The sequence below is a fragment of the Pan paniscus genome, chromosome 5, assembly GCF_029289425.2.
Source record: "Pan paniscus chromosome 5, NHGRI_mPanPan1-v2.0_pri, whole genome shotgun sequence".
Taxonomy (NCBI): domain Eukaryota; kingdom Metazoa; phylum Chordata; class Mammalia; order Primates; family Hominidae; genus Pan; species Pan paniscus.
In genome coordinates, this window is record NC_073254.2 from 66,732,103 (window position 1) to 66,759,337 (window position 27,235).

General features: G+C 42.4%; 1 protein-coding gene across 3 annotated transcripts; it reads right to left on the minus strand.

The window, feature by feature from the left end:
* Positions 1–127: 127 nt before the first annotated feature.
* On the minus strand, positions 128–21,956 carry MCM3 (minichromosome maintenance complex component 3). Of its 3 annotated transcripts, XM_034962238.3 has the most exons (18): positions 20,707–21,956; positions 19,403–19,515; positions 18,765–18,973; positions 18,156–18,286; positions 15,477–15,715; positions 14,858–14,966; positions 13,648–13,801; positions 13,188–13,319; positions 12,390–12,598; positions 9,862–10,036; positions 9,350–9,476; positions 8,419–8,569; positions 5,173–5,313; positions 4,002–4,105; positions 2,734–2,819; positions 2,198–2,267; positions 1,351–1,501; positions 780–902 (listed from the first exon to the last, which is right to left on the minus strand). In XM_034962238.3, exons 1-18 carry the CDS (start codon positions 20,917–20,919, stop codon positions 780–782), a joined length of 2,637 nt encoding a protein of 878 aa, XP_034818129.2. In that variant the 5' UTR covers positions 20,920–21,956. The 3 variants fall into 3 exon arrangements, with proteins under 3 accessions (XP_003833207.4, XP_003833208.2, XP_034818129.2); XM_003833159.5 differs by lacking the exon at positions 1,351–1,501 and having other exon boundaries at positions 128–902; XM_003833160.7 differs by lacking the exons at positions 1,351–1,501; positions 19,403–19,515 and having other exon boundaries at positions 128–902; positions 20,707–20,911.
* Between the last annotated feature and the right edge of the window lie 5,279 nt (positions 21,957–27,235).

Below are 27,235 nucleotides of genomic sequence, written 5' to 3' on the forward strand. Positions count from 1 at the left end.
GATCACAGCAGGCTGCTGCCACCTTGTGGTAGTTTGCTGCAAATGCGGGAGCAGCAAACCCTGCACGATTGCTCTCAAGGAAAACAATTCAATGTTATGTATAAAAAACACACTATGACTATTAAGACCATGTGTACGAAATGGCTAAGTTTATTCAACATCTCGGATATTCATCTGGATATTGGGTTTGTTTTGTGATACAATACATATTCACCTTAACTGGTGCTACTGCAAAGAAAGCTTTCTTGACCTGCATGACGTGCCTCAGAGCTTCTCTCCACCAATTGGAACCACCCAAAGCCTAGTCTAGACCAAAGTGCTCTGGAGAAAAAAAAAAAAAAAAAAAAAAAACAGCAAACAGAAAACAGTTGTGCCCCCAAAAGTACTCAGAAGTCATATGTTATTTACAATTGGGTTTGTGTGGGATGGGAAGTAGGGCGGATGAGCCAGTGCTTTTGCAATGAAGATGCAATAGTCATTGTCCTCTCCCACTGTCTCCTCTTTCCTCACCCCATGGCAGCTTTCATGACCCATTCCCAAAGGGTCCACCGAGTCCTGAACTCAGCTTCATCACCAACATTCCTCGCCTTCAGTTGAATTCAACACTGTTAAGGGAGTAGAGGCAAAGACTTGGGTCAGGGAGAGGGTGGGAAACACAGAACAAACTCTCTCGGCACAACCCAAGTTCAGAGACGAGGCCTCCTCAGATGAGGAAGATGATGCCCTCAGACACCATGACCTGATTGTCATCCTGCATCTTGCTCAGAGCAGCCTGGATCTCAACTGAAGAGAAGGGCTCTTCGCTGTCCCGGTTGATGGATTCTGTGAGGCGATTCATGCCGATTGACTGCGCATGAGCTTCCCGGAACACATCCAAGAGGGCCACCTTGAATGCCTTCAACCTGTCCCAGACAGAAGAAAGGGGGAAGAGGAGTAAACAAACCCAAATGCTCTCAGGAAACAGCTATACTAGGAAAATCCATAGTATTAATACAGTAGAGGCGTCCCCTCAATATTCTTTCTCACACACACATCTGCCTCTGATGGCAGTGCTACCCTTGAGGAGCCCCCTTTAAAGCTAAACTATTGTACTAGCGTGTGGGAAACTGGCATTCCCATTCACTGTAAAACAGTAACCTGGTCAGCGTCAATGCGGGACAATTTAACAGCACTTACTAAACCCTTAAAAGCATATATCCTTTGGCCCAGGGAGCCCATTTCTAGGAACTCACCTTATAGCTATACTTGCATGAGTGCACACTGATAAATTTAATACTGTTTTACTGTAAACAGGGAACAACCCAAATGTCTATCATCAGAGAATTTCATTAAATTTTTACCCATCCATACCATGGAAACCCTGCAGTCATTAAAAAGAATGAGATTAAACAAGCACAGTGGCTTATGCCTGTAATCCCAGCCTTTTGGGAGGCTCAGGTAGAAGGACTGCTTGAGGCCAGGAGTCCAAGACCAGCCTGGGCAACATGGTGAGATCCCGTCTCTACAAAAAGTAAAAAATAAACACTGTAAAAAAGTAAAAAATAAACACTGCACTCCGGTCTCAAAAAAAAAAAAAAAAAGTGAGATCTATACGAGCTGATTCAAGCATTTTAAGATACAGTTGATGGTTGTCCTTGAGGGATAGAGTTACAATTGATTTTAATTTTTTTTCTAAATACTTTTCAATGTTTTTCAAATTTTTTTCAGTAAATACATTGTATTATGTGTTTAAAGTATAAAAAGAAAAAACGTAAAACTTGGCTATGGAGTTTCTTGGTGTCCAGTAAACAAAATTCATAGATAAAAATGTTTCCTAAAACCCTGGTGGTAAAAATTCTTCATTTCAAAAACAAATGGCCAAAATGTATCTATCCCACCAAGAAGAATCTGAAGTTACAGTAAGACATTAAGTTTTATCCTTATTGTAAAACTCTTCTCTCTCAGAAAGAGAGAATTATTCATTTAAACAACTGAAGATTCTGGGTAAAGGACATCCAGAAGTTCTTCATGCTTTTCTCGTAACTTTTCAGTAAGTTTGAAATTAAATGAGAATATAAAATGTTAAAAGCCGCGGGCCTCTAGTTTTGAGTTCTATTGATGACCAGCAGTTTGTTTCCCACCCTCTCCAAGGGAACAAAGTCCCTTCCTCAGCGATACACAGAATTCTTGAAGGGGCAGGAGCAACATCCGTACTCACCTGGATTCACTCAACTCCACTTTCTGGGATTCCTTGGTCTCCTGTGAGTCTGCCGTCTTTGGAGTGTGTACTTCAGAGGGTTGATGGTTGTAGAGATGGGGAAGATAAGCAAGGTGAAGCCATTTCCACAAACACTAGAGAAATCATCTCCACTCCCAATCTCTCACTCAGCCTGCTGAACACTCCTATTTCCTAGGGTTCTTATGGGGCCAGGCAGAATAATTAGGATATAGGGAAATCTTCATTGGATGATGAAGGAATTTAGTCAGGCAGGAGACCCTCAATGTATATATTATCTGAAATGCTTATACCAGGTGAAACAGTACAGCACAGTTCATCAAGGAGGTGTATATAATATAGCAAAGCTTTTTCCAAAGTTTCCCCTGAAGCTCTCTTGGGACAAACCTCTTGGACATAGGCCCCAAGCAGGGAGCCAAACAAACAGGAGTCCACAAGAAAATAAAGTGCACAGAGCAACTGGAAAAGTCCAAGAGTCACAGGAACAACCTCTTTCATCAGTAAGTGGGCTCACTCACCTTGAGGCATTTCCTCCTCTGTGTCACTGAAGTCATAGGGGTCGTATGAATCCCCATCTTTGGCATCTGGCTGGCGAGTCTTCCTTCTAAAATACCCACAGCAGTTAAGACAGAGAAAGAGTTTGGAGACAGAAAGGCAAGGAAGCCCCATCATGTGCCTCTAACTACGGAGAAAAGGAAACAAACCAGTAAGTCAAAGTGAAGCACTAGGCTTAGGCCTTTGCAAAGTGCTGCTTGTTCCAAACGAGACCAAGTCCCCAGACTAGAACACAAACAGGCGCTGCTTCCCAACGCTCTTTTCCACATCACTCACCCTTATAAATTCAACTATAAGCATGAAGGTTTTTCCCTTAGAATTTTGAAGTATATATTCAAAACCCTCAGTGGTTGGGTTGCTGTTCCTACTATTTAGCATTTCTTCAGTAGAGGGGTCAAAAGCACACAAGAAGGACTCGCTCTCCTTCTCTTTTACCCAGGGTATCTTCTTTTTTTTTTTTTTTTTTTTTTTTTTTGAGACGGACGGAGTCTCACTCTGTCACCCAGGCTGGAGTGCAGTGGTGTGATCTCCGCTCACTGCAAGCTCTGCCTCCTGGGTTCACGCCATTCTCCTGCCTCAGCCTCCCAAGTAGCTGGGACTACAGGCGCCTGCCACCACGCCAGCCTAATTTTTTGTATTTTTAGTAGAGACAGGGTTTCACTGTTAGCCAGGATGGTCTTGATCTCCTGACCTCGTGATCCGCCTGCCTCGGCCTCCCAAAGTGCTGGGATTACAGGCGTGAGCCACCGCGCCCAGCCTACCCAGGTTATCTTCATCCTCAAACCCCGCAGGTCTAGGAACACTCTCCATGAACAACCTGACATCAATAAGCAGCGCTGGTTCCACCTTCTACCCTCTACTTCTCTCCCCAGTCCCACTGGAACTTACTACTTTTTTTTTTTTTTTTTGAGATGGGATCTCTCTCTATCGCCCAGGCTGGAGTGCAGTGGCACGATCCTGGTTCACTGCAACCTCTGCCTCCCTCCCAGGCTCAAGCAATCCTCCAACCCCAGCCTACCGAGCAGCTGGGACCACAAGTGTCCGCCACCACGCCCAGCTAATTTTTCTATTTTTTGTAGAGACAGTTTTGCCATATTTCCCAGGCTGGTCTCAAACTCCTGGACTCCAGTGACCCACCCGCCTCGGCCTCCCAAATTGCTAAGATTACAGGCGTGCACCCCCAACTTTTTGGCCACTAACTTTTTAATCTCATTTGCTTGCCCCACCTTACCTCTTCCTCTTCTGCTCCTGGTCCTCTTGGCTTTTCTCCTCTTCATCTTCTGTCTCTGATTCATCCTCACTTCGCTTCTTACGTTTCTTCTCCTTCTCCAGAACCTAAGACCAAGGCAAGTGTGGCTGGGCTAGAGGGGTCACTGATGCAGGGGAACTGCATCAAGAACTCCCAGTCCCTTCTGCATCATAAGCAGGAAAGACTTCCATGTTTCCAATGGTTTACCTAGCTCCTCTTGTCCCTAAGTCCCAGGACCAGGGGCAGAAGTAGAGACTGCTACCCATCTTTTCAAAATGCTGGGAAGTATGTTAAATGCTGTTTATATAGTAGGTACTCAATAAATGTTTACTGAATAAAGAAACGAATGTCTAGCCCATAATGGTTAAGTGAAAACAATCCATTTCCTTATAAATCAGGTGTCTAATTGAAATCCAAGACAACCCTTAACCTAGCAAAAAGCGAGGAAGAGTTTATCAGACTTACAACTCAACCCTTAACCTAGCAAAAAGTGAGGACGAGTTTATCAGACTCACAACTCAACCCTTAACCTAGCAAAAAGCAAGGAAGAGTTTATTAGACTCACAACTCAACCCCAAAAGGCTAACATTCACCAGACTAGGGTGGGAGTGGGCAACTAGGAAAAGGGAGTCTAGGCTTTGAGGCTTGATATCTAAAATGACAGAGGTGCAATGTCACAAACAGAAATAGGGAAACAGGATGAGTGACAAGTTTGAGAGTTCAACTTTAAACATGAGCTTCTGAGGTGCCAATGGGACATTTGAAGAGACTACCAAGAGGAAAGGTAGAGTGGGACAAGGAAGATTACCAAGGTAGCTCTTTTGAAAACACCTACTTTTTTTTTTAAGATGCAAAGGAAGTAGGGGTAGACAGAGAAGCAGCTAACTGAAAGTACAGCACATCAACTAAACCAGAATCTCTAGGAGCCCTGGAATCAGCATTTTAAAGCTTTCCATCTGATTCTCCGGTGCAGTCAGGGTTGAGAATCACTGGGTGTTTCAGAGGAAAGAGTGAGACAGACTGATGACTGAAAGACAAATACTGCTTTCTGTTGACAATCCAAATGTAGCCGTCAGCCACGGAAGGCTGGGAAGCCCATGCATCTGTAATATATCCAGGAGATCCTCTCATGCCCAGGCATCTGAATCCTCACCTTCTTAAAGTAAGCATACTGGACCAACTCCACAGCTTCCTCTGCATCCTGCAGGTCCACAGTCTTGCTCATGCGGGCCTTCGCATGGGCTGTGGCCAGTCGAATCAGAGTTTCCAGTGTTCGGGCTGTAACTGGAGATGTCTAGGGAAGAAAAGGGAGGATTGCTTATCCCAAGTCTTTTAGGCATGCCCATCAATCCTACTGCACAGAAAGGGCATGCCCATCAATCCTACTGCACAGAAAGGGAAATGACACTACCAGAAAAGCCCCAGGAGGCCCAAGCAAAGAATTCAGAGTTCTGTGTTCTCTACAGATACCATATAAAAATGAGAAAGATGATAGCAATGATCAAGGAAATATACGCAAGAGTGTTGCAGGAAGGAGGAGCAAGTGAACAGGGAAGATTAGGCATCTAACAACTGGAAAGATAAAAAGCTACAGCGTAGAAAAGAGAAGGGAGAAAAATCATCAGTGATTGCAGGCCTGCAATGCAGCAGGAAGTTTGCCTTTATATACATTCTGTCATTTCACCCTCTTAATAACTTGGAGAAGTTTTATACATGAAGGAAATGGGACTCAAAGACTTTCAAGGAGATTTTCCAAAGTCACACTAAAGGAGGGATAGGAAAGAAGTAATCTGAGGACAAATACGTAACTTCAGTAAACTCAGTCCGGAGAAGGAGAACTCTGACACATTCCTAACAAATGTTTCTCACAGGGGTCGATGAATACCAAACTGGGATGCCTTTATCTTTTAAAATGCTATTGTCTGAATGGCCTTCTTGACCTAATCAATCAGAATGAATTGGAAATGAATGAATCAGAAATCTCAGTGTTTAGGACTAGATATGTGTACAAGTTTCAGGTGATTCTGATGTATCCAATCCTCTTATTTTATGGATAAGAAAGCTGACCTGACAGGTGAAAGGATTTGTCCACAGTCCAAAAGCTAGCTGCAGAGCTGGGATCAGACATGAAACTACTTCCAGCCCGGACGTGGTGGCTCACATCTGTAATCCTAGCACTTTGGGAGGCCAAGGCAGGCGGATCACAAGGTCAGGAGCTTGAGACCAGCCTGACCAACATGGTGAAACCCCATCTCTATTAAAAATACAAAAAAAAAATTAGCCCGGTGTGGTGGCGCATGCCTGTAATCCCAGCTACTCAGGAGGCTGAGGCAGGAGAATAGCTTGAACCCAGGAGGCAGAGGTTGCAGTGAGCCAAGATCATGCCACTGCACTCCAGCCTGGGCAACAGAGCGAGATTCCATCTCAAAAAAAAAAAAAAAAAGAAAAAAAAGAAACTACTTCCTTCTGTCACACCTCCCGGGTCTCCCATTATATGACCCCATCACTGACGTATCCTGGTCACTTCTTGTTTCAAGTTTCCTAAATTACCATGTATATCCACAATGACATTCAAAAATAAATACATTCACATTTAAATTCATTCATCAAATCTTGTAATAATTTAGAAAGCTACCGGAGTTTGGAAGTCATACACTCCATGACAAGTTCTAATTCTTAAACCACCTAAAAAGCTGGTGAAATCCTGGCCTGCACTAGCAGACCTAGAGAATCCAAATTCTCTTGGAATTCACTTACAGACCCCACACTAAGACAACTAAAATAGTGTATGACGCTCAGTTCTAGGTTCAATGAGAGGGCCTGGGACACACCAGAAGTTCGCATGTGGAAAGGAACAGTCAAAAAGAAAGTAAGCTGTTTAATGAGGAAGACAGGTGATACACAACCTCCAGAAAACAAGACTAACACCCACAGGTAAAAGTTGTGGGAAAATAGGTTTAAGCTTAATAAATATTCTAAAATTTCAAAACAGTGATGCTCTGAGCATGCTGTCACTGGGGGTATTAAGAAGTCCCGGCCGGGCTCATGCCTATAATCCTAGCACTTTGGGAGGCCGAGGTGGGCGGATCACGAGGTCAGGAGATTGAGACCAGCCTGGTCAACACAGTGAAACCCCGTCTCTACTAAAAATACAAAATTAGCCGGGCATGGTGGCACGCACCTGTAGTCCCACCTACCCGGGAGGTGGAGGTTGCAGTGAGCCGAGACCATGCCACTGCACTCCAGCCTGGGTAACACAGCAAGACTCCATCTCAAAAAAAAAGTCCCAGCAGGGATTTGAAAAGACAGAGTGGGTGAGGCTTGAGTAAATGATCTGGGATCATGTCTAATCCAAGAATCTATGTCTATGTAACATAATAAGAGTTCTGGACTTGGGTCTTTCTGCTGTAAAATCCTATGTGAACTACACTGCCCCTAAAAGATTTAGACAAATTTGGGCCGGGCATGGTGGCTCACACCTGTAATCCCAGCACTTTGGGAGGCCAAGCCGGGAGGATCACCTGAGGTAGGAAAAGTTCCAGAGCAGCCTGACCAACATGGAGAAACCTGGTCTCTATTAAAAACACAAAATTAGCCGGGCATAGTGGTGCATGCCTGTAATCCCAGCTACTCAGGAGGCTGAGGCAGAACAATCGCTTGAACCAGGGAGGTGGAGATTGCAGTGAGCTGAGATCGCGCCATTGCACTCCAGCCTAGCCAACAAGAGTGAAACTCTGTCTCACCAAAACAAAAACAAAAACAAAACAAAAAAAAGATTTAGACAAATTCATGGACACCTATATTAGGTTACCAGAAATTGCTTTGAATAACCATCATGGTTGCCTGTTAGTCATTTTTTCAAAGTCCAGTCCAAATATCATACTCTCTGGGAATCCTTCCTTGACATTCATACCCCTTCAGGGAAGTCTAAAAGAAATTAACAGTTTATTCGTCTATACTCAAATAGCCTTTCACGTTCATTCCTTTGTAAGTACCACACTGGGGTAAATATTTATAAATATGTACGGATGTCTTTCTATCTACCTTTGTGCTTCCCCCGCTCCGGATCTGAGCTCTTTGAAAAGAGTGTTTATTAATTTTACATTGCTTGTAAGAGGAAAGACTAGGTCACTTCCCAGAAGTCACTCCTATGTTTGCTGAATGAATCACAGCTTCTGGAGGCCAATGTCATTTTAACTAATAAGAGACATGTTATCTCTGGGGTCCTTATTTCATTTTCCTTTATAAAAGGAAATGATTAAAACTGTATAACAGGAAGCCCTTCAGACCAGGAAAAAAGTCACTAAGTTAAAATGCTTTCAAAGCTCCCAGATAGCAGGGACTCCTGCCCAGCCATATACCTAAGGGACCCCAGGCCTAGGCTCCCCCAGGCACTCACCCTGGCGGTGTCTGAGCTCATGCTATCCTGGCTGCGCAGGCGTGAATACTCTTCTGCAATGTAGGTGGCCGACTCCTGTGTCAGGACAGGCTTGATGATTTTGGCCACATGGATGTACTTCTTCATGAATGCTGCACTCACCATCTTCTCCCTGGAGCCACACACAGTGAATTCCATCTCCCTGCCACATCTTACCACCTGCCTGGATTAGTGGCTTTGCCTCTCAGAAAAGCCAGGGTCAAAACAAAGCCTAGAACCCAATATCATAACTCCCATTTATATGGAACATAGACAAGACTCTTTCACATATTTTTATTTAATTATTACAGGTATTATTTGTAAGTTAGGTAGTTTAGGTAGAAAGTTTAGGTATTATTTGCTCTATTTTGTAGGTGGGAAAACTACAGCTCAGAGAAGCTAAAGTTGACTAAAAGTTTTCTGACTCCAAATTCTACATTCTTAAACCAACAGCTTTGAAGATTATGCTATGCTTCTTACTGCATCATGGCCAAAAATAGAGGTGTAAGATCCCACATTTCATGCTTTGAGCACCTGATCACACGTCTCCTTCACCAAGTCTACCTACAAAGTCTCAAATGTTTGCTATCTGCTGACCCTTCATCACAAATGGCTACATGACACTTGCCATCTTTCATATATAAGGCACACCCACCATCAGGCGTATCATCAAAACTCTATTTTAAGAAAAGACCTGAACCTGCGCTGAATTACCTAAACATTTACAAGGCAACTGGCCAGGATAAAGGATATATTGTGGACCCAGAAAAGAAGAAAATTAATCCACATGGTTATGACTCCAGGCATGGCTTTGATCTGGGCATATAAGGCCTTAGCTAAGCTTAGATATACACATGCTCTAATATAACACATATTTCAGGTTCCCTTGAGGAAGAGTTATGAGAATGCTCACTTTTTCTTCTTGGTCCCATGTAGAAGGTTGTCATGCTTCTCATAAATCTGGGTGTCCTGCTGATCTTCCTGGCTAAAGTTGGGATCATCTGTGGCCAGGATATCCACAGCACTACCCAAGAGCATAGCTGGTATACCCAAGTTAGGAGAAAGGAGAGTAATAAAGAGTTTAACCGAGAGGAAATTGCTTCTTCTATAGCACAAGAAGGGGAGACACCAAGATTCATAAAGAAAGGGCCCAAAAAGAATCAGACACATGGAACCCACAAATAAAGATAGTGGAACTGCCTGGCTCACACAAGATGCTCAGTTATTCCCAGACCCGGAAATGGACAAAAGACACACCTTAGGATACCCTCCACTAAGCAAGAAGGGGAGGTGGCTAAACAGTTGAGGGCTCTTCAACATCAACCCAGACACTGAAACACCTACCACCACCTGGGTTGGGCCTGAGAAACTACCATCTGTTTAGCGCCTTTCCATTAGTTACTCTTACTATTCTTATGGCCTCACCATCGCCATCCTGCTCCCCAGGTGCTCTGTAACGGTGCATCCGAAGGACATGGTCTGAGATCTCCCGATCCTGCTCAGGATCCATCTGATCCAGCATGATGAAGAGCAAGTCAAATCGTGACAGCAGTGAGTCCTGTAGTCCAATGTTCTCCATTGGAGTCTTATACTGGTCATACTGGGGAATGCGAGGACAACAGAAGTGGACATGACATCAATAGGAAGAAAGAACAACAAGGCTGCTGCAGTTCTGGGAGTGGGAATGAAAGGCTTGACCTCAAAGAGCAAAACAGACAAAAAGCAGTGAAAAAGGGAAGTGTTTTAAAGCCATTAAACAATGTAAATCATCTCTTCTACCTGCAACCCTTCTTTAACTGAGCTTCCTAGGAAGCCCCACTTTCTACTACAGGAACCTCTAACAGGCTGAGTGTAGGTCTCAAAACCAGGCCCCTGCTTCCCAAACCTTATTCTGCTCTTCTCATTCCCAAGGCAGGACCTGACTCTGAAAGATGATCCCTTTCCCCTACCTGTCATAAAGACAGGGCAAATTGGTTAGGCTACAAGCACTTAGAACTTTTTGGAGTCCCTTACTCAGAAGATACAAGTAAAACCTCAACTAAAATGGTCAATGATCTATATATCATAACATCTTAGAAACTGGCCAGGCATATCCACTCACACCTGTAATCCCAGCACTTTGGGAGTCTGAGGCAGGTAGACTGCTTGAGCCCAGGAGTTCGAGACCAGCCTGGCAACATGCAAAACCCTGTCCCTATAAAAACTTAAAAAGAAAAAAAAATTTGCCAGGCATGGTGGTACGCATCTGTAGTCCAAGCTACTCAAGAGGCTGAGGTGGGAGGATCACCTGAGCCCAGGGAGGTCGAGGCTACAGTGAGCCAGGATCACTCCACTGTACTCCAGCTTGGGTGGCAGGGTAAGACTATGTCTCAGAAAAAAAAAAAAAAAAAATCAAGGGAGTTTTTCCTTGGGATTCAAAAACCCAATACTCTCCTTTCAATTCTGGGCCTACTGGACTGATACTTACCCATCCACATACACTTCACAGTCAGAGAACATAACAACCTTTAGGTAATAATGATTTTGACCATGTTCACGTTTCAGGTCCTGCCATTTTTCTTGTATTTCCCCATCACTCTTGAGAATGACATAAACATACATTATCATTTATTTTATTTTATTTTACTTTTAAAGATGAGATCTCACTATATTGCCTAGGTTGGTCTCAAACTCCTAGGCTCAAGTGATCCTCCCACCTCAGCCTCCCAAAGTGCTAGGATTACAGGCATGAGACACTGCACCCAGCCCTATCATTAATTTTAAAAGCTATGGTTTTCAACCTTGGCTACACATTAAAACCAAACCTATGGAGCCCCTCTAAACCATAGCTACCAAGAGCTCCAACTCAAGAGATTTTAATTCAGAAACTCTGAACTGGGGACCATGCAACTGTATGTATAAAAAACACCATTGCATCGCAACAAGGTGTTCCCATACACTGTGGGATTGATTATAAACTGCCAGGACACAGCATGAGCTCTGGGCTCAAATCCTGGCTCTGCGATTTTCAAGTTTGTGGCTCTTGAGCAAGTTACATAATCTTTTGTACCTCCATTTTCTCATCTGTAAAATAAAGATAACTACACATTGTGAGGTAGTTACTGGTAGGATAAAAGGAGTTGGTAAATACAAAGCATTTATGAGCATTCATTAATAGAAGTATTAATATGGTACAATCTTTAAAGAGGGTAATTTTGCAATCTCTACCAAAAGAAAAATGCACATAACTCTTAATCCAGTAATTTCCTTGCTAGGTATTTATACTACAGATATATTCCCAAATCTATCCACACACATAAGGGGATGGCCACTACAGCTTCATTCAAAATAGGGAGGAAAAAATGGAAACCACTAAATACCCATCAGATGGAGACTAGTTAAATACATCCCTGTGATGGAATACTAGAAATCTATATTTTTAAAAGGAAAAACTCAACAAACCCCACGCACAGACAAATATAAAAGATTATATCTAGCACATCACAGTCATGATAAAAACAAAGAGATAATTCTTAACAAGGAAATAGTGTATTTGCTGCTACATGCTTAAAGTTTTGTTTCCTGCAACACTTCAAAGCTGTTATTTCTTGGCAAAGTGACAGGAGAGAGAAGCAAGTCTTTTCGTTTTCATACTATGTACCTGTTCTGTTTAGAAATTCTCCCGCCACATGCATGTAGTCCTTTTATTTAATGGACGGTTAAATATGTTAAATGGACTGTTTAACTGTACTGTTAAAAAGTTACTTTTAAATAAGGAACTTTCCAGGGGATTCTGCTGTGCAGGAATGGGTGAGGAACACTGCTCTAAACAAAGGACAATAACAAGAAAATGGCCTTACTTTTAGTCTTTGGCCTACTATTCCCCTGGGTCACCTAGAATACACTTCTCAGCCCAGTTAGTCAGCAAAACCAAATGAAGGTGAGGACAATGGTTGGGGCCTGATTCCACTTACCCTGCCGTAGACAGGGTTGGCAGCTGCCAAAACACTGCAGCGGGCATTCAGCCGAGCATGGATGCCAGCCTTGGCAATGGTCACTCGACCCTGCTCCATCACTTCATGGATGGCTGTGCGATCCATGTCAGACATTTTGTCAAATTCATCAATGCAAACCACGCCTCGGTCGGCCAGGACCATGGCCCCTGCTTCCAGACGGCGCTCTCCTGGGAAGTGAGAAGGTAAAAATACGTGCTACAGTCTAGGTTATAGGGGCCAGAAGGGAAGGATTTCAATCTCCTTCCTAGGAATCTCTCACTTTGCACGTGAGAATGCGGCAATGGTGTGTTGGCTCCGAGAAACTTAGAGGAAACCCTGGTGGGTCACCTTTTCAGCTCTAATCTAAATATTAATAGTATCTCTTTGTCCCACTTTGACCCCTAAGTAACTAGCTTCTCACAAATTTCCTTCATAGATTCTCTCTTCGGCCTCAACCTCAAGTAATACCCCAACTAGACCTCTGCCTTCTCTTCACTGGTCTCCAAATCCCTTCCTCTAGTTCATAAAATAGTACAATCTTCATTTTTATTTCCTTTCTAATGTGCTAAGACTTAATCCTTTAAATCGAAAACATTCCTGTAAATAGATGAACACCAAAGACTTAAATAATTCACCCACCATTGCTGAATACTCAGTCCTCTATAATCTGGACCCAACTAACCTATCAGCTGTATCTTCAGAACACAAGCCAGGGCACACAAAGTATCTATGCTCAGTCTCTCTGCTGGGCCTTTGCCAAGGACCTTACACCCTTACCTGTTTCCTGGTCTGTGGTGACAGCAGCCGTCAGACCCACTCCAGAGGAGCCCCGGCCAGTGGTGGGGATAGCTCGGGGTGCAGTGCAAAGCACATACCGCAGAAGCTGAGACTTGGCAACGGATGGGTCTCCTGTAGGGTGGGGGCAGTGATGACTCTCTAGGAAACTCCCCAGCACCCCCAGCAAATTCTGCCTTTCTAGCACAGCTCTTGACACAACAGAGTCATACAGGATTTTAATATTTTTCCTTCGCTTTTCCCTTCACCACTCACGGAAGAATATTTATATACTATAAATCAGGAATTCCAGACATGACAAAAAAAAAAGATTCATTTTAGCCTTTTGTCCTTTGATAGGACTGAAATACTGCTAAGTACAGAATATACAATCTTACATATTATAGGTCTCCACAACCACTCCATCAGAACAACAGTCTAAAGCAAATCCCCAACGTCATACCTATTAGAAGAATATTGATGTCCCCACGGATGTGGCTGCCATTTTCTAGGTCTCGTTCCACCCCTCCCAAGAGCAAGCAGAGGATTGCTTTCTTGACATAGTCATGCCCATGGATGCTTGGGGCCAATGACTTGGCCAGCTGGTCAAAGATATCCTACAGGAGAAATAACCAATGGCAAGCCTAGTGAGATTCAATGGGACTTTGTGGAGCTCCCCTTTATATACTTTGGCCTATAGAAAATACTTGAAGAGGGCCAGGCGCAGTGGCTCACGTCTGTAATCCTAGCACTTTGGGAGGCCGAGGCAGGCAGATCACGAGGTCAGGAGTTCGAGACCAGCCTGGCCAACATGGTGAAACCCCATCTCTACTAAAAATACAAAAAATTAGCCAGGCGTGGTGGTGTGCGCCTGTAATCCCAGCTACTTGGGAGGCTGAGGCAGGAGAATCACTTAAACCCAAGAGGCGGAGGTTGCAGTGAGCAGAGATCGCACCATTGCACTCCAGCCTGGGTCACAGAGCAAGATTCCGTCTCACCAAAAAAAAAAAAAAAAAAAAAAAAAAAAGAAAATACTTGAAGAAACATACAAACAGGTACATTGTTCCTAACTGCAAAAAATTCTTTTCTAAGACAAATTACACTATCAGGCCATTATCAGAGTAGGCACAGAGCAGCCTCGATTCCAAAACTTGTTTAGAGGTTTAATCTTTAAGGGAAAAAAGTATCCCCAGGTTCAAAACATTTTAGGTTTAATAAGAACATGTACTGTGCTTGAACAGTAACCTTTATCATCACACATTCATATATGTAGTTCAATTCTAAATGTGGATATACATCCTATCTTAAAAAGATAAAAACAAGTTGGAGAACTAAAACAAAGAAAAAATGTTTAAGTAGTAATGCATCACTAACGCCTTCAGTAATAAATAGACTTATTGGTACACGGGCAAGTTAACACCTATCCTAATATTTGTACTAGGCTCATTTAGCAGCCCAGCAGGTAGCAGGTATTAAAATTCTGTTTAATAACAACAGAATTACTAAAGAACAAACAGCAAAAACACCCTTCATTTGCTGACTGAGACAAAAATAGAAAAAGCTAACATCAAACCTCAACCCTTCCTTCTGATCTAGTACAAAAATAGCCATGCACCAAAACACAACTCTTAGAAATCCATTCCCACCCTCAAATTTCTAAAGGATGCCCAGACCTTGGATCGGGTTTTACTGAACTTCTTGATCTTGGCTATATCCTCAGCAGAGAAAGAGGGCTGAGCATCCTTGCTCATCTGCTTAACATTACAGGCAATCAGGACAGTCCTGGGACAAACAGAATAAAGAGGAAACCCGTTATATTCAATTCCTAACATCAGTAGCTAGTACCCCTAGCAGGAGTAAGCCTTTTTAGGCTGCCAAACTAGACCAGCCAATCAGAGTTGGTGGGGAGGGGGCAGGTAGCTATTGTGAATTAAACAACTGGTTCTGTCTGTGATCCAAATATGCTGATCATGCCCCACCTCTGGAATTGACCCACAGAACTTCAGACAGAACTGTGTATGGGGACGAAGCGTAATTAAATGAGAAACTCCCAGGAAAGCCATGAGGCTGTAATCATTGTCACCAATAACTCTCATTTTTGGCATATGATGGTTAAGTATCACCAGCTTTTTCTGATAGAAAAGAGGTATTGAAGGTATCCTGTCTCCCAGGCAGGTAGAGTGCTCCACCTATCAGATATAACTCTCTGGAATATGGCAAACTGGAGAAAGGATATTACCAGAAATGGAAGCTGTCAACAGCATTCCATATACTTTAAGGCAGACCCTTTACCTGAAGGTCCCAGAGGTGTAGCCTCCCTTCTTTCCAGGAAGGCAACGGTAGGTTCCCACCACCTGAACCCGGTCACCAGGCTTCGCTTTATCCACCAAGTCATCATCCAGAATGACGTCCACGGAGCGGGGGAGCTGGCCGGCTGGGGCCTTCTCCGGCATCTCCTGGATGGTGATGGTCTGGTGATCCTTGTAGACAGAAAGGCCATATTCCGTCTCAAGGGGATTGTTCTCCTCATCCTAGAAAAAGGCACACAGAGGGACAAAGTGATCTCCGTCCTGTCTTAAAAATGCCACACTCACCTGTGATGGCAAATAAGATGACTTCATAAAATTTTATTATTCAGTAACAAAAAAAGCCAAGTACCTTCTCTAGCTTTTGGTGTTCCTGTCTGTTTTAGTAACAACCATCGAATGGAAGGGGCAACCCATAGTCTGAATGGACTATGGTTATATTAACATCTAAATTAAGATTCTTACTTCCCCTCTAAAGCTGAATATATGCTTACATTCTGAAGCAGTTTTTCCACTCCTAGGTAATACCCAACAGAAACATTCACCCAAAGCCATGCATTGTAATGCTCATAGCAACATTATGCCTAGTAGTCAAAAATTTTAAAGTGTAAAAATGCCATCAATAGTGTAATGGTTAAACACAGTATATTCACATAAATGAATACTATACAGCAATAAAAATGTATGAAACACACCTATACACAACGTGGATAAATCTCATAAACACAATGCTGAGCATAAGAAGCCCATAAATATTTAAATAAAAAACAGCCAAAAGTAATCCATACTGTTAGACATCAGGATAGTGGTAACCCCTAGGTAACATGAGCCCTCAAGAGGGACTTCTGGGTGCTAATATTTCCTCATTTGGAGCTGGTTACACAGGTGTACTCAGCTTGTAAAAATTCATCAAGCTATACACTTATGTGAGCTTTCCTGTACATATATTAAAGTTTTACTTCCTTCACATTTGAATTTTCTAAAAACACAGTTGTCACTTATTGAGTGTTTGCTATGTGCCAGGCACTGTGCTATTACTTCACAAAATTATCTCATGTAATTATCACAACAACTTTGTAAAGAAGGTATTTTCACACGTCATGCACAAGGAAACCAGGAGACAAGGAGAGATTAAGTAAGTTCCCCCAGGTCACACAGTTAAGTAGCAGAGTCTTGACTTGATACAGGTGTTAACTCCAAAGCCCACGCTCTTAAGCATCACCATAGACAACCTCCAGAAGATCTGGTCCAATGTATTTCACTTTTCAAATAAAGAAGCTTGGCCACAGTAATCAACAGAAGAGTACTTCCCAAGTACTTCCTGAAGAGGAAATTCTAAAAAAGTGGAGATCTTAAGGTCCGAAGAAGACAACAGAATGACTTAGAAAATACAACTGGCATGAACTAAGGAGACACAGGTCCTAGTCCTTAAGGCCATCACTAACTGGGACCGTAAGCAAATTGTTTAACTTCTCTGATCTCAGCATTTCATCTGGAGGTAGACTAAATGATGCTAAAGTATGTTTAAGTTATAATTCTAAGATACTCATTCTTGTTTTTGTTTATGTTTCATTTCTCCACCACTGTGAAGACTAATGACGAGGACTGGGCCTTATTTATATCCTTGTCCTCCATAGCGCCTAATAGTGCTTTGAATACAGTAGTTCTCAATTAAAATTTGATGAGGGGAGGAGAGGAATTGTTTGATAGAATCAGTTCAGACATCAAGTAATCCATATTAATGATCTTTTGTCTCCAGAGGAAAACCTTGCATTGTCCTCAATCCAGATCAATCTGAACACCAAGAAGAAAGCATTTTCCTATGCCAACCTGCTCCCAAACCCGCAACGAAATATTTGTAAAGATTACATAACAGTCTAGCATTATTTTTCTACTTTTTAAAAAGCAGATTCTAAAATTATAACGTTGTTAAAACATCTATGTAGATGACTTCTTCTTTTGACTATTCCTTAATTTTCTAAAATGAACAAGTGTTTTCTTAAAAAAATAATAAGAGTTGTGGCTGGGCATGGTGGTTCATGTCTGTAATCTCAATACTTTGGAAGATGGAAGCAGGAGGATCACTTGAGGCCAGGACTTCAAGTCCAGCCTGGGCAACATAGCGAGACCCTGTCTCTAGAAAAAAGTGAAAAAAAATTAGCGGACCTGGTGGTGCATGCCTATAATCCCAGGTACTCAGGAGGCTAAGGTGAGAAGATTCCTTGAGTCCAGGAGTTTCAGGCTGCAGTGTTCTATAATGGCACCACTGCACTCCAGCCTGAGAGAGACAGATCCCGTCTCTAAAAAAAAAATAAGAATTGTGAAGCCAGGTGGCGTAGCACATGCCTGCAATCCCAACTACTTGGGAGGATCACTTGAGTTCCGGAGTTTGCAAATTTAGTGCACCATGACTGCACCTGCGAATACCCACTGCACTCCAACTTAGGCAACATAGGAGAACCTCATCTTTAAAAATAAATAAATAAATAAGAATTGTGGGATTTTCATATTAAACTCTGGCCTGCCATCAATCTTTCCTTTGGATTAATCCTTATTTTTCACCCTTTACAGAAAAAAGACTTCAGATATTACACAATTCCTTGCCTTAAAACAGGTATCTTTGATTCCAACCTCCAAGACAGCTCAACTGATTTATCCCCCTTACCTTGGTAGGATAGATAGAGCTGGAGGGAAAGGCCACCAGGGTGGTGAGATCAGAATAACGTCGCTCTATGGTCTTCTTAGTAGCAGGACAGTAGTGGACACTGCGGACGACTTTGGGACGAACTAGAGAACCTAGGAATGGAAAATGTGCATATATAAACTCACCCAACTAGATGATGATACAGGTGGAACCCAAACCTATGCAAGCCTATGATGACTCCAAATACTCTGTTTTTTTGACTAGGTTACGATATTTCAATATTACCTTTTATTCACTTTTTTATTTATATATAGACCACCACCATATCCATGTAAAATTTTAAGTACCACCAATCCCAACTAATAAATAGGTGGAGTTAGAGGTTGGAATTAGAGATTGCCAGGAACCAAGACTCCTCCAGCTCTCAGCAGAATTCATCATTCTACTAACACATGTGATTACTCAAGGTCCCCCAATCATTGTACACCCTGAGCCCCTCCAAGTTTTACCACATAATTCCAATGCTCCACCTCTTTGAAGCCACAAGCTACCCAGATCTACTTTGCCTCTCCTGCTTTCCCCATCTCCCTGTCTATTCATTTCCTTAGCGGCCCCCTTTAACCCACTTACATTTAGTGACAATGCCCTCCACACAGACCACACAGCTGAGGAAGCAGGAGGTAAGAGTCCGTGGGGAGACGTGCTTGGAGCCAAAGCTGCCTTCCAGTCCTACGTAGAACTCCTCATACTGCTTGGCATAGGTAGCATCAATGGAGGCCACAAAATCCTTTAAGGCCCGCTGGAAGGCAACCAGCTCCTCAAAGGCATTGTTCAGAAGCCTGTACATAAGCAAGAGAAAGAAAAATTAGACAGGGCAGAACTCAAAAAAATGGATCCTCAAAACAGCAGACATTCTTAGATCATTAAAAACAATGAGAAAATCCAGCTTCTGCTTTCTCCTATAAGTCTCAGTAAAACACCATCCTATAAGACTCAGTAAAATACCAGAACTAAGGACCAACTTCACCTCAACTTATCAAAGATATAAAAATGATATTCAGCTAAACATTGGAAGGAGGGGCATTTGGGAGGAAAATGCCAACCACCCACTTTTTGAAAAAAAAAAAAAAAATAGGTGCAGGTGAGCTACGAGGGCTTGTAGATCAATCCTGTTTCATACAAGTCCTCTCCTGAGAGGCTGTTCCAATCTGGCCAAGAGGGAAGGGAGCCATTCTCACTGACAGCCAGTATATCCCCTTGCCTCTCACCGGTTAGCCCTCTTCTCGTTTTTCCTGCGCAGGTCATTCACATTGACAATCAGCCGGTATTGGTTGTCACTGATCAGCTCCCGAACTTTGCTCTGATAAATTCCCTGGTCTTCCTGCAAAACAGCCACCACATATCACCATAGCCACAAATTTAAAAACAATGTTTCTAAACAGAAGTAGTTCTCATAGCCAGATAGCTAAGTCAATCTCTGCAGCAGAGCTGAATCCCCAGTAAGTACGTGCTCATCAATTTCTCCCTTTCATTCACTATTTTTAGATTCGAAATAACACCCTAAGAGGGGACTATAAGAATTATAATGACTTCCTCAAGGTCCATGCTGTTATTCCCATCATCATGGACAACTTTTCTGCATGCTGTAATTTCTGTCTTTAGTGGAGAATTAAAATGAGCTCATGAGAAGTCTAAATGGACAGTAAGTGCCAACTTTGTTAAAATGTTAAGTTAAACCTAGCAATGTGAATGTTAAAGGTAACAACGTGAATAGATGGATATGTTGTTTCACTGTAGTAATCATTTCACCATGTATATCAAAACATGTGCACTTCAGATATATATAATAAAAATGTAAATAAAACAGACTCTTAATAGTCACATTAAAATGGCTTTTCATTTAAGAATTATGTAAAAAGTAATATTTTTTCCAATCATCTCTATAATACGGAAAGGGTTCTCATACCCCGACCTAAAGGAATAGAGAATCTCAGCTATTTGGTCACATCATCAACCCTTCAAGATGGTTTCTTCAACATTCTATGGCTTTAAGTCTTGGGTTGCACATAAAATCCCCTTGGCCTGCACACAAAACACTTTTTATCTGCATCTTAGTTGGTACTGAAAAAGAATGCAGCCGAATTAGGGAGTCTTTTCCTCCTGGTAAAAAGTCAGTCCCTAAAATCTGAGCACTCTGCAACGCGGCTGGTCACTATAGCCCTAGGGCAGCCCCTCCCCCACAGTCTCCTCAAATCAAGAGAGAGCAGTGAAATGCAAAAGGCCGAGGTGGGCTTTGCCAATCTGCTTGCACTTAATGGGAACCTGTCGCCTTTTGCGCGCCCGGACCATCGCTTGTACTTAGGAGAAAGCTGGCTTCCTAAGAGTTCACTTATCGAACACAAACTAGCGAGTCCGGCGTTGAGAAGTTACAAGATTGGGGCTGGAGGCTCGGGCCCGGCAGGCTCCGCTGCGGCACCACGGTCTGGAGGCCTGGCGGGCCTCTGGCTTCCCGGCCGGGCCGCGTCCGCAGGGGCTCCGAGCGCTAGAGCCCGCGCGCCGGCGCCTCCCTCACCTCGTCGTCCAGGAAGTCCAGGTAATCTCTCTGAGCCTCCCGCAGCTCCACATCGTCCAGCACCACGGTACCCGCCATGCCCGCTGCCAAAGAACTACCTCCACCAAAGTCGCGTGGAGGTTCCCAGGATGACTCCACCCCGGCGCGAAAACTTCCGAACTCTTCCCGCCACCAAAGGTTACCTCGAGGAAGAGGCGGGGACCTTGGGAGCATATAAGCATTATGATTGGCTGAGTTCTCTGAGGTCGGACTAGCGACTGTCCAATCAAAAGCTTCTTCTTCTTCGGGTTTTCCGCTGCGCGCCCCGCGGTGGCGGGAAACGTACCATCCGGGATTCTCTGTTCCTCCCCTCCCTCCGCCTCCCTCACTGACGAGCAAACTGACCAATAGGGCTGAGAGGAGGCTCACAGAGGCTGGTCATTGAGCAGCTGGAGGGGACAGGCTGGCGAGAGGGAAAGCGTTGCGTTCTGGGAGTTGTAGTGTTCTCCCTCCTTTCCGGATGTTTTTGCAGGGTTTTTCAAGCTGCAGAACTTTTGACCCGATGCAACGACCAAATTCAGAGGATGGTGCTTTATAACGCAGGAAGATGAAAACATAAAAGCAAATCATTTTTAAGATATATCCAAATCAGAACTGCCCTCCAGTGGCATCCTAGTGTAAAAGTGGATTTTGAGAATCTATAGGATAGAATATAGAACTATAGTACCTTAGGGAAGGATTAGTTAAAAACCCATTTGCTATCTGATACCGTTGCCTGACGAACTCCATAAAGACATCGCCGCAGAGAAGGATGAAGTGAAAAAAAAAATCTGTGTTTACCCTGCCCCCTAGAGACTTCATCGTGTGTTATACAAATTCTGGAAACCGTTACTACTCCATCTTACTTAATAACAGGTAAATTAAAGGCTTTCTGGTCTTATAAAAAGATCACAGGATCCTTTTAAGTAACTTAGCTTACTGAACGATCAGCTCAAGAGGGGAAAAAGTGTTTCACGTCACTTTGATTAAATATCAATCAGTAACTAACAGCAAATCTGAAACCATAATGACTAAAAGATCATTGCACGTCCACATTTGTATGTTTGTTTTCAGTCCGTCGTGGTTGGCTTTTTGTTATATTTCTAGTTTTATTTTGAGATATAATGTATATACAGTAAAATGCACAAATCTTAAGTGTACAGCTCAGTGAATTTTTACCTGTGCTTACACCCATGTAACCACTCTGCACAATAAAGAGCAACCCCATTGCCCCAGCATGTGTTTTTAATTTTACTGAACAAGAAGCTGAAATACTGGATTGCCCAACATCAGACATTTGATAACTCTTTATCTGAAATTTCAGCCAACTATTAGCTTATGTTTTAAAGTCTTCTGGACTCACTATGTACTGATAAATATTCTAAGAATAATCTGCCTAAACAAAATATATATGCCATCTATTTGTGTGGGTATATGTATTTCTAGTTATTATTCAGTTTATAGTTACTGTATGTTTTGTGCCATCCTAGTGGGCAGATAAATCGATCCTTAGCCAAAGCAAAAAGGCTGTCATTTGACTGCTTGCTTTTATGTTTATTAACGGGCAAAAAAAAAAGAAAATTCTAGAATAAAGATACTGTTTGCCGTTATATAGCAAGAGGTAATTACTGATTTATTAAGACTTTTTACTCATAACTCTTATTTTATGAACTTATTGGACAGAGTACTGAGATATCCTCTGCTCTGGAAACAATTTGAAATTAACGCTAAAAGAACCGGGAAGCTTAGTTCAAACTAGCAAAGAAGTCGAGTCATTTGTAGTAGAAAGTCCAAAAGAGTGGAAATCTGAAAACCACATCTTTGATTCTCACACTTTTTTCTGGGCTTGTTTCCTTATATACAGTATAAGATGAAGAAACTGAATTAGAATATCTCTGATAATCTGTCTTACTCTAACATTCCATGAGCTAATGGCAAATTTGGAAACTATGTAAAGACAATTCTATTTAATGAATTAATCATGCCATGGTCTTTGATAAAGACTTGATTTGTCCCAATATAATCATCTTCAGCTGTGAAGGACACACCGCTATTTAATTGGTGTTTCTCCCTTCTTTCATTAGGGCATGAAATCTTTAAGCAGAGGAAATGTATTTCCTTTGTTATCCCCGACACCTGCAAACTGCCCAAAATCAATCAGGTTGTTGCTACAGAAAAATTAGGGGCATTTGTACATATCTCATAAAAAGTCCAGCTGAGCTTAGCCCGTAGTCCTCCTCTATCCTGATTCAAAATTAAAAAGCACATATAATCTAATAAAGTAGTGTATCTACAGTTTCCATACTTGGGTCACATTCCTGCTTTCCTCCATTTCAATTTTCTTTCCACCCTAGACTTTAATGGACTCAAGCCCATCTCCAAGGCTGCCTAAACGCTAGGGGGCTCCCTGGAGAGCAGAGTATACAGGAAGAGAATGGAAAGAAAACAAGATTGCAAAGAGATCGCAAAATAGATGTAATACTGCCATTTTTCTATGTCCTCAGGGTCCCAAAAATACCCAAAGACACAATACAAATCCATAATAAATATTATTACAAGAAATTATATATACCTTTGTTCAAACTAATGAACATTATATGTTGCAAAACATTTCAAATAATACCCTGTAATTAATAACTTGTTTAGGCACTCAGGAAAGTGCCATAATTCATTAGCAGTCCTTTGACATTTACTCAAAGGCCACCAAAGCTTGGAGGTGAGCAAATCTATGCCTCCAGGTGTCACAGCAGCTCAAGGAATAATCTGTAGGCACAGGCTTGCCCTAACCTCACAGTTCTGCAGTGTGAAGTCAGAATCTTCAGATGCTATAGCATCTAGAGTTTCAAGCACCAAGACAGGCAGATTTGGTTACTCTTTCTGGCTGCTCTGTATATTACCTGCGTGACTAGGCAACTTACTTAACCACTCTGTGCCTCAGTTTCTTCACCTTTCAAATTAGGTTAGTAGTATCTAACTCAAATGTTTAAGTATCCAGTGAAGTCATAACAGATGTAAACTACTGAAAAAAGTGCCTGGTATGTAGTAAGCATTAAATAAATGTTAACCATTGGTAGTGGTGGTGAATGGTAGTTGGAGAGGAGTCAAGGGATGGGAGAAGGGGAGGAAGCACTGTAGTGCATTCTGAAACAATTCAGACAACCAAATTCAAGCCCCCTTCCCACTTCCACCAAAAAACTTACAATACAACCAACCCAGACACTTCCTTGAGTGGGACCTTTTTCTGCTGGAAGTCCAATTGGCTAAAAAAAATAACATAGGCAGGGTATTGTTTGTCTCGGATTCCGACAGTGTTGGAAGCCATCAGATGCATTTACTCCATGCTCAAAGAACATTATGGAATACCAAATGGACTCCTTTAGAAAACTCTTTTAAAAGAGTCTGGTCAGCCGGCACAGTGGCTCACACCAGTAATCCTAGCAATTTGTGAGGCCGAGGCAAGTGGATCACCTGAGGTCAGGAGTTTGAGACCAGCCTGGCCAACATAGTGAAACCCCGTCTCTACCAAAAATACAAAAAAATTAGCTGGGCATGGTGGCCGGCACCTATAATCCCAGCTACTTGGAAGACTGAGGCAGGATAATCGCTTGAACCCAGGAGGCGGAGGTTGCAATAAGCCAAGATCACGCCATTGCACTCCAGCCTGGGTGACAAAAGTGAAACTGTCTCAATAAATAAATAAATAAATAAAAGAGTCTGATCACCTTTCTTGTCTCCTTTTTGCACTCTTCTGTTGCTTCCTGGAGTCCTTCTGGTTAGATGTGCTAAAAAGAGCCAGAAAATCCAGGGGGGGAGCCAGACAGAGAACATCAGTGATCCTGATTTTCCCATTAAATATAACAACACAGTTGGCTTGCCAACAATTAGTGATTCATTGGTATTTGCCAAGGTTAATTTCAGTAATCTGATTTCTTAGTCCGTAAGAAGTCATCCGCATTCTTTTTCTTTCTGAGAGATAGGTTCACTATGCTGCCCAGAATGGTCTTAAACTCCTGGCCTCAAGTGATCCTACCACCTTGGCGTGAGCCACCATGCCCAGCCCCCATTCTTTTTTTTTTTTTTTTTTTGACGAAGTCTCGCTCTGTCGCCCAGACTGGAGTGCAGTGTGCAATCTCGGCTCACTGCCACCTCTACCTCTCGGGTTCAAGCAATTCTCCTGCCTCAGCCTCCCGAGTAGCTGGGATTACAGGCAGGCGCCACCATGCCCAGCTAATTTTTGTATTTTTAGCAGAGACGGGGTTTCACCATGTTGGTCAGGCTTGAACTCTTGACCTCATGATCCACCCACCTCGGCCTCTCAAAGTGCTGGAATTACAGGTGTGAGCCACTGCACCCGGCTGAGCCCCCATTCTTAATTGTACAAGTCTTTACTGATGCTCTGAAGAGCTTTGCTTCAATGCTTAGAACCACAGATTTGCAGAAGGAAATGACTAAACACAAATTGAGTGAATATGAATATAGCATATGAAATGCTCTAATAATAACTCCATTCTGTAAATCTGTCTAGATTTGTTGTAAGCATGCATTTTTAAAGATACAGTCCCTTAATGTAATAAAATGATGTACATTGGCATGGTAGGGGAAAAAAGAAATAAATGTTTTTAAAAATGATGAAGAGCTTTAGCCATACCAAACAATCAAATATTAGTTAAGCATCTGTAATCTGTATACCTAATTCTGTCCTGGAACAAAGACTTTTAGATCAGTGCTGCTGGATAGAAATATACAAGACACATACATAATTCTAAATTTTATAGTAGCCACATTTTAAAAAGTAAAAAAGAAACTGTTGAAATTAATTTAGTAATATATTTAACCTAACATATCCAAAATATTGCCATTTCAATATGTAATCAATATTAAAAAGTGTTGAGAATTTTTTCTTTTTTCTTTTTCTTTTTTTTGACAGGATCTTGCTCTATCACCGAGGTTGGAGTGCAGTTGCTCAATCACAGCTCACTGCAGCCTCAACATCCCAGGCTCAAGCAATGCCTCAGGCTCCCAAGTAGCTGGGACCACAGGCATGCGCCACCATGCCCGGCTAATTCAATTTTTTGTAGAGATGGGGTCTGGCTATGTTGCTCAGGCTGGTCTGGAACTCCTGGCCTCAAGCAATTCCCCCACCTAGGCCTCCCAAAGTGCTGGGATTACTTTTACTCTTTTTTTTTCCTTTTTGCTGTCTTAAAAATCCCGTGTGTACTACTCCCATCTCAATTCAGACTGGCCATATTTCAAGTGTTTCATCACTACATGTGGATATTGACTGCTACATTAGACAGAAAGCTTTAGAGTATAAAAATCTCTCTTGAAATAGTTTATGATTTAGCTTGAAATAATAGTAACCATTCATTGAGCATGTACTATGTGCCAGACACTTTGCTAAGCACTTTATAAACCATAAAATCTCACTTAATTTTTACCTCACCTTGTGAAGTGGTCATTTTTAATCCTCATTTTACAAGTGAGAATACTAAAGTTTAAAAGATCTCAGAATTCTGTACTAGCAAGAGGCAGGGGTAGGATTTGAACCCAGATCTTTATTACAATATCAAATAGCATTTAAGAACAAATGAGGGCTGGGCATGGTGGCTACGCCTATAATCCCAACACTTTGAGAGGCCAAGGCAGGTGGATCACCTGAGGTCAAGAGTTCAAGACCAGCCTGGCTAACATGGCAAAACCTCATCTCTACAAGAAATTAGCCAGGCATGGTGGTATGGACCTGTAGTCCCAGCTACTCCGGAGGCTGAGGCAGGAAAATTGCTTGAACCTGAGAGGCAGAAGTTGCAGTGAGCCAAGATTGCACCACTGCACTCCAGACTGGGCAACAGAGTGAGACTGTCTCGAAAAACAAAAAAAACAAATGAATATGTTAAGGTTCAAATGTAGAATCTGATCCTTTACACTCAGTAGAATTTACTTCAATATTAAGTGAACAGGTATTTCTTATTTTAAAATATTTTAATTGAGTTAAAAATATGTGATATAGGCATAGTATAAAGCATCATATTTATTAAAAATAACATATAAATTTGCACTGATTGAGGGAAGGCTAATGAGAGGAGGGAGTATTTGATTTGAGGATCAAAAGTGGGCAATATTGCCTCTAGAGAGATGTGGCAGCAAGGACATTTTAAGTAAAGGCAGACATGGCCAAGCCCTTAGGAGATACTAATGTGACTAGAATGAAGGGTCCACAGGAAAGGTGAGTACAGGGTACGACTGAAAGCAGCTGGGTACATTGGGCGTGACTCTAGAGGTCACAGCCAACAGAATAAGTGATTTAGTAGGAAAAAGGGAGCCATTGATGGCTTTTGAGCAAAGGAGAGACTATCAAAGTTGTGCTTTAGGAACGTTAATCTGGCCAGAGCATGTGTAGAATTAATTATTTCAATCAAATAAAAGGAAATGAAGCTGGGGCCAGGCTCAGTGGCTCATGCCTGTAATTCCAGCACTCTGGGAGGCCGAGGTGGGAGGATCACCTGAGGTCAGG

Excerpts from the sequence above, each read along its gene's own strand:
- MCM3 (XM_034962238.3), bottom strand. The coding sequence starts at position 20,919 with ATGCTCCCAAGGTCCCCGCCTCTTCCTCGAGGTAACCTTTGGTGGCGG. Across the intron at positions 15,716-18,155 it reads GCTCTATCTATCCTACCAAG|GATGAGGAGAACAATCCCCT; the intron begins GTAAGGGGGATA and ends GCCTTTTTCTAG. Across the intron at positions 14,967-15,476 it reads TACACCTCTGGGACCTTCAG|GACTGTCCTGATTGCCTGTA; the intron begins GTAAAGGGTCTG and ends TGTTTGTCCCAG.